At 42.8% G+C, this 6,846-nt stretch overlaps 1 protein-coding gene across 1 annotated transcript in view; it reads right to left on the reverse strand.

Moving 5' to 3' along the window:
- LOC309576307 (BEN domain-containing protein 5-like) overlaps positions 1 to 6,463 on the reverse strand; it is a gene marked incomplete at its 5' end in the record, with an annotated part of 561,692 nt that extends 555,229 nt beyond the window's left edge. The window contains one exon of the mRNA XM_082287520.1: positions 6,417 to 6,463. Within this exon, the coding sequence (XP_082143646.1) occupies positions 6,417 to 6,463 (47 nt within the window). The remainder of the gene's footprint in view (positions 1 to 6,416) is intronic.
- Between the last annotated feature and the right edge of the window lie 383 nt (positions 6,464 to 6,846).

Below are 6,846 nucleotides of genomic sequence, written 5' to 3' on the forward strand. Positions count from 1 at the left end.
CACACACCCAGGTGGGTGTGCTGAAGCTGCTCTGCATCCAGCAGCACAGCTGTGAGCAAAGCAGCATGGCTGCATCTCAGTGACATCAGCAGGAAACATCTGCACAAACTCCTCTCCGCGTCCTCCAGCACCTCGTTTATCCAGGGGTTGCTGCTTTCTCTTACCAGGGTATCAGAGGTCTTTCTTAAAAAACATAAAAGAAAAGGTAACAATGACTACTCAGCCATCTCCCTCTGTGACTTCTGTCCCTGCACAGGTGTTGTGGAGGAAAGAGGAAGAGGAGGAAGAAAGATTTCCCAGCATAGACAAGCTGTCCATCTCTTCTGTGGCAGCTGACAGCTACTGTGTGAGGTGTCCCACCTGGAGGACAGGCTGGTGCTGCAGATCTGAGTGTCCCAGTCCTGTTAGTGGCCCCATGTGGAGATCAAGCTGGTTCCATTGTAACACAGGGAGATGACTTTAAAAACCTATTTTATTGAGTATTAAATCTATATAGTTCAACTTCCAAAAACAGGAAAGCTATGTAGGCCACATAAATTCATGCTGAGGTTAATCTGGTTTTTTTGCATGAGACTTTTGCCTACTAAAAGCAGTGACAGCCACACCAAAGAAATTTTCAGAAACTTCTGTTTTACAAATTTCAGTATAAAACCTATTAAAATTCTCAATATGTCTCATTTTACTTTTTACAAATTCAAAAGCCTCCTCTCACAAGTGCTAGTAATTAATAGGGTGCTTTGAACTTCACTGAAAGAAAAAACGTTGGGAGGCTTGAGGTAAGTAACTTCTCAAAGCTTTGATTATTCGTCAAAGGAAAAAATGTATGAAATATGGCTAGGAAATGGTAAACCATTCAAAAATGGCAACTGGAACACCCAACACATTCCTGTTTCTTTCTGTTTCTGAAATTATATCTTCTGGCTGTATAAAGCCTTCATTAGTATTTCTCAGGTCTCCTTATTTGGAAAATTATGTAACAAAAATATGATCAAAGATTTAAGTACCAAAAATATATTAGCAGGTTTTCTTCGAAGAATTTTTCTAGTGGGGATTGTTTCCACTGGGTAACTGAAAAACACTGGGAATTAGCTGAATATCAGCTTACTGGCAACAGAGTCTAATGATCACTATAATATCTTCCTGCAGTGACTAGAGTCAATTTCTATATAGAACTTCAATGAATATTTCAACTTACACAGTAAAAACTGAAATAGTTAATGGTCTTACAAAGTGCCTCAGATTTACTAAGGAACCCTTCTCTAATGTCCCCTGGATGTGCAACTGCTCTGGCTGAAATGTACCAATGCTATTGCTACGTTCTGGCAAATGTCTTTATTGAACAAAACCCATTTTAAATTTGTTTACAAATCCATCCTGCAGCATTTTATAAACAACTGCAAACAGCTCTTTCTGCTGTGTGAACATCTGCAAGGCTGGGCCCATTTGAAGCCTCCTCGTGTTGATAAGAGGATACTCTGGGCAGATCCCTTTCAGCATAAAGGCTGCAATGTCTTTTCCCAAACACTGGGATTCGCCTATGTTTACAGGTTAGTGGTGTATATAACAAAATAAGCTCTGCTGTTTGTATACACTTTAAAATTCAGAAATCGTTTAGGAAAGGTTAATTCAATTGAAGAAATTAAGTTTACCTGGAGAGTCAGAAGTATCACTGATGTATAGTGTTATTTTAATGACAAAGATTAAATAATATTGTTAAAGTAATTAGCTGATCTCTCCTGTTTTAAATCTCCTCATGATAAAGCCAGTGAATTAGAAGTTCCAGTTATCAAAAAAAGCCTATATTTAAAGACAAATAAATTATGTTCTTATTTAGTTTGTCTTTTTATTTAATAATTAAGGCCACTGAAAAGAAAGCAGTATGTTCCTGATACTAGAATGTTGTCATACCATATGTAATTAAATGTTTTTAAAAGAATAACAATTATTTTTTGAAAGAAAAATCAAAAGCTATCTTCAAAACAATCCAGCTCAGCACTATCATATTAAAATCAATTAGAAAACACTGCAGAATTTACACAGCTGTTCTATCGGCTCCCTCACTTGCAGACCTCTGAAATAATGATCTCAACACTAAGTGTTTTAGGAACACTTCACAAACTTTGGGTAGGGCTTGAGCATTCAACAGTGGTTTGCAGCTTTCCTCCTGAAGCCAGGTCACAGCCTGGCTGTGAACATTTTGAAAATTCCAACCACTCTTGACATGAAATGTGACTCAACACCACTCTGCAAGGTACTGACCATGACATGTAAATAAACATTAAAAAACTCCACATTTAGCTGGGAAGCCTGTTTATTCCAATAACAAGGATTTTTGGTCTAAAGACATTTATTTATATCCTGTCCAGTACTGTGAGTAAATGCCTTTTCTTGCTTTCACTATGATTTCAGTGATGATGACACAATGAAACACCAGAAATACTAATACCCACAAAATGACTAGCAACTGTGGAATAACACATATTAGAACTGTCAATCCAGGCTAATATGCAGTTGCCTCAGATAGAAAACTATTACAGAACTCAAGAGATAACCTGCACCTTTTGATCATTCAGGTCTCCAGATGCAAGTCCTCTGAAGGTAATACAGATGCCTAGAACAGAAACCTGGGGAGAAGGAGATAACTACTGAAATTCTAATTTGGAAAATACTTTCATCTGGTTCATGGGTCAAAACATTCAGCAAATATAGACATTCTGTCCTCACTGACCTACTCCTAAACCTTCCTTGGTGAAGCTAAAATGTCCTCTTTGCTACAGAACTGGAAAAATAACATTCATCTGGGGTTTTATGGAACTTAACTAAAGTAGCTGTTTTCCCATACCCTGTATATTCCAGGGGTTTATGACACCAAGGTCAGCTGAGCAGAACAACTGGAAGTCAAACTCCTGAGAGTAACTAACTAGACTCAACCACTTTCATCCTCCTGCAGACTTCATTTGTGAAGATTTACGTTGTTTTTAAATTGGATTCCCAGCTTGAGACATGAAGGTTTCAGCCTGGAAAACCAAATAGGAAAGCATACAAATTCAGAGTTTACTGCAAAAAGCTGATTTAAACACTTCAAAGAAAGCAGATAGGACTAAGGAGCCAACTAGAATGGGAAAATGATTAATTCAGAGTAAAGTGAGCTGATTTGCAGCACTCTAACCAAACATCAGAATACAGAAACTATTTTTATGGATTAGAGCAGCTGTCTGCCTAGTCCAGTGAGGATAGCAGCAGAATATGAACTCTGTACTAGACAGGTGTGAGATAATCTACCTTCCACATTAAGTCTCAATTTTACTTGAAATACACAGATTGGCTGAAACCATGATGTAGAAAATAATGCTGAGCCTAACAGTATAATAAAAGCTGATGAAATCCCTCTTCTGAAATGCTTTGTGCAATTTGGTGTGTCCTAATCCCCCTCCCCAATAAAATAAAAAAAAAGTTTAAAAATTTGCAAAAACAGAAACAAAAATATTCTCCAGGGAAAAGGAATGGAATATGAAAATATTTGTATATAGGGAAACAGTAAGAATAATTACCAGTATAAGACAGATTAACAGATTTACTTCCCTATAATAGGAGGAAATATGAATAAAACTGAAAAGAAAAATTCTTACATTATAAAAAAAATGTTTTCCATAAAGTATAATTAATATACAAAAAGTCTTGACAAATTATATTTTCTAAGATAAGAGTTTCGAGGGGTCATAAGCATCCTAGATGTGCATAATTCACTATCAGATAACTTTTAGGAGGAAATCTAATTTTTCTAATCACATCTAAGTGCACACTGTAATTTTTCTGACATCGACCCTTGTCAAACCCAGGTTACTGAACTAAAACAGTAAAGAATGGTCCATCACAGCAATCTGTGCTGCTATAAAGCATGGATAAGTTACCTTCAATTTCTTTGTAACTCAGTTTCCTTATGCAAAAATTGCAAATAACAATCAGTATTTCACAATGGGCAGATGAGATGATGAGAGTTATTACTTGTGTTTTCTGATCCATGACTAAAAACGTGATGTTGCTGTTAAAAAAAAAAAGAAAAAAAAAACCAAAAAACCAAACACCCAGCAAGTATAATATACTCATACCGGCTAAATTGATTTATATGGTTTGAACAATGTTCAGTCCTTCTGTAATGGCTTTATGCTCCCTGCATTTGTGCAAAATGCAGGTTCCAGAGCTACATTCCTGTATCTCCTAAAGACTGCTCTAGATCTCACACATGATGAAGACACGCTAAGCAGCGAGGATGCAGCAGGAACATTCCCCAGTTATGTGTTCAATAACAGTGGCAGTGTCACCCAGCAGTAAAAGGGAGAAAAAGAGATTCTTTGAGGGATTTGCCAAGGAAAGAACCTGCCTGTCAACTTAGTGTCAGCTGACAGAAAAAATCCAAATCACCCCACCTTTTTTTCCCCACAGCCTAGTTTCCATGACCTTTTTAAAAAGTGGGCCAACACCACAAGCTTGCTTCCTTTTTCTCTGAGAGTTTTGGGTCTTTTCCCTATCTTTGTGGTTCTTTGCATTTTTAATTCCTTATCTGGTTTCTCCAAAACAGAAGGACCTGCAAATTAGACTTGCAAAATGGCCAGATAAGCATTGTAAAACTCAAGCAGACATCTATCAGGACGTGTAACTAAACATGAATTCAGCACAAGCTGAAACACAACATTTATGAGAAAACCATCGATTAGTCAGGTGCAATGGTCAGAAGTGGAAAAAGTTCTGGGTAAGGTTAAAATTAAAAAGCAAATACTGTAAAGCAGCAGGTTTAAATAACACAGCAAAGAACACAATATAAGAGTAAATTAATCTGGAAATAGTATGAAAGTTACATTCCATGTTGAAGTTACTGACAAGGGCACATGAGGTAGGCAGAAAAGCTGACAAAGTCAAATGGCCACTGGAGATCTGTTCCCCAGTTCACAGCTCAGGCAGAGCTGATCAGCTGATTAGCAGTGTTGCACAGTGCAGACGATGGAAATAATCACCTGCCTCATGGACAAGTACAACACCCAACCAACTTTACAGTGTTTTTCCAGGGGTTCATAAACAGTATGGCTGAATACAGGGAATTCAAGAACCGTATGGACAATCCACTTAGATGTAGACTCTGTAATATCATTTTCCAGAACACAACAGCATTTGACATATTTATCACTTTTTTTCACCTTAAGTGGCCCAAAAATCCAAGATCAGTTTTATGGATAATGCATATTTATTTGGAGCCACTTCTGAGGCTGAAAAGCAGAGGTGCAGCAGCTAACACAGCAGGCTGGGAAAATGAACTCCTGGTTCAGGAACCCAGATAATTTATGTATGGTACTTTGGGAAATAAAATATTCAGGAAAACTGTCATCTTTGTTCCATCCTCCAAATGTTAGTATCTCTAATTTTCGTAACATATTTTGGGGGCTTTTGTTTTCACATGGATTGGAAAAGAGGTGCATGTGTTTTGTTACAACAGGAAAGACCTCTGTACCTAGAGGGTCCTTATCATTTATGAGGAGAGACAAAATTTCAGTTTTACAGACAAACTTATCTCACATACACAGTTAAAGCCATTTTTAATACATCCTGAATAGGAAGAATAACATTTAGCACCTTCCTTAAAGAAATCCTCAGTTATAGTGTAAGGGATGGGAGCTGTCAGGTGTGCTGCTCGCTGTCCCTCTGCAGCCTCCGGGTACTTTACACCTCCCAGACTGGTCAAGCAGCACCTGCAGGTCAACCCGCAAGCTACCAGCCTTGTGCTGCAGTTTCAGTTCCAGACCTGTGTCTTCACGTATTATTTTTTTCATGCTAATTCACGCAGGCGGTCGTTTCTTGTGTAAGGGGAGCTCCTCTGCACCGCCGGTTTGCTCTGCTCTTCGCCACCGCCACCTTTGCCCCTGCGCGGGAGGATGGAGCAGAGTGCGGGAGGATGGAGCAGAGTGCGGGAGGATGGAGCAGAGTGCGGGAGGATGGAGCACGGTGCAGGCTGCGCCACCGCCAGCCTCCTTCTCTGCCCCGCCGGGGCTCGGCCCGCAGCGCCGGCTGGGTGAGCCGGCCTCTGGCCCTCGCACCTTCCACCCCACAGAGGGTCAGTCAGGGGGGCTCTTCCCTCTCTCCTTTCCTGAAGGAGCTTTCCCCACGACCACCTTGTCCCTGGGAAGACGCTCCTCATCCCCCAAGGGAAGGGGCTTTGCCCCTCGTCACGTCTCCCCGGGCAGGAGCCTCTGCCGCGGTCCCTTCACCACCTCAGTGCCCTCGACCAGAGGTGCTCCCCCCCGTCTCCCCGAAGAGAAGGGCTCCGTCTCCGCACACTGCTGCGAGCCAGGCCCCCTCTACCGCCAGAAGCCCCTGGAGAAGGGGGGCTCCCCCTCTCCCCCCGCCCAGGCGACTGCGGCTGGCACTGACCCGTCTCTGTCGTCCTGCTCCTCTCCGCCATATTTGTTGTCATCCCGCCACCCCCCCCAACGCCGCCCGGCCGTCGCCATGGCAACGCGCGTCACCGCCATGGGGGAGCCCCGCGCGCCCCCGACATGGCGGCGGAGCTGACGGCCGCCCCCGGGGACAGCCTGCCCGGGGAGAGCCTTCCCTGCGAGCAGCTTCCCGGGGTCATCCTGCCCGGAGAAAGCCTTTCCCGGGAGCGCCTGCCCGGGGACAGCTTGCCCGGAAAGCAGAGTCCACTCCCATCCTCGCCCGGCCCGGCGGCCGCCGCGGTACTGGGGGGCGGGGCGTTAGGGGAGCACCGCCGGCCGCCCGCCTCTCACGCAGCGCGGCTGCCTCCCGTAGGGCCGCGCCCGCCCCGCCCCGCCTCGCCTCCCCTCCCCTCCCCTCCTG

The sequence above is a fragment of the Coloeus monedula genome (assembly GCF_965178545.1).
Source record: "Coloeus monedula genome assembly, chromosome: 9".
In the NCBI taxonomy this organism is placed as follows: Eukaryota; Metazoa; Chordata; class Aves; order Passeriformes; family Corvidae; genus Coloeus; species Coloeus monedula.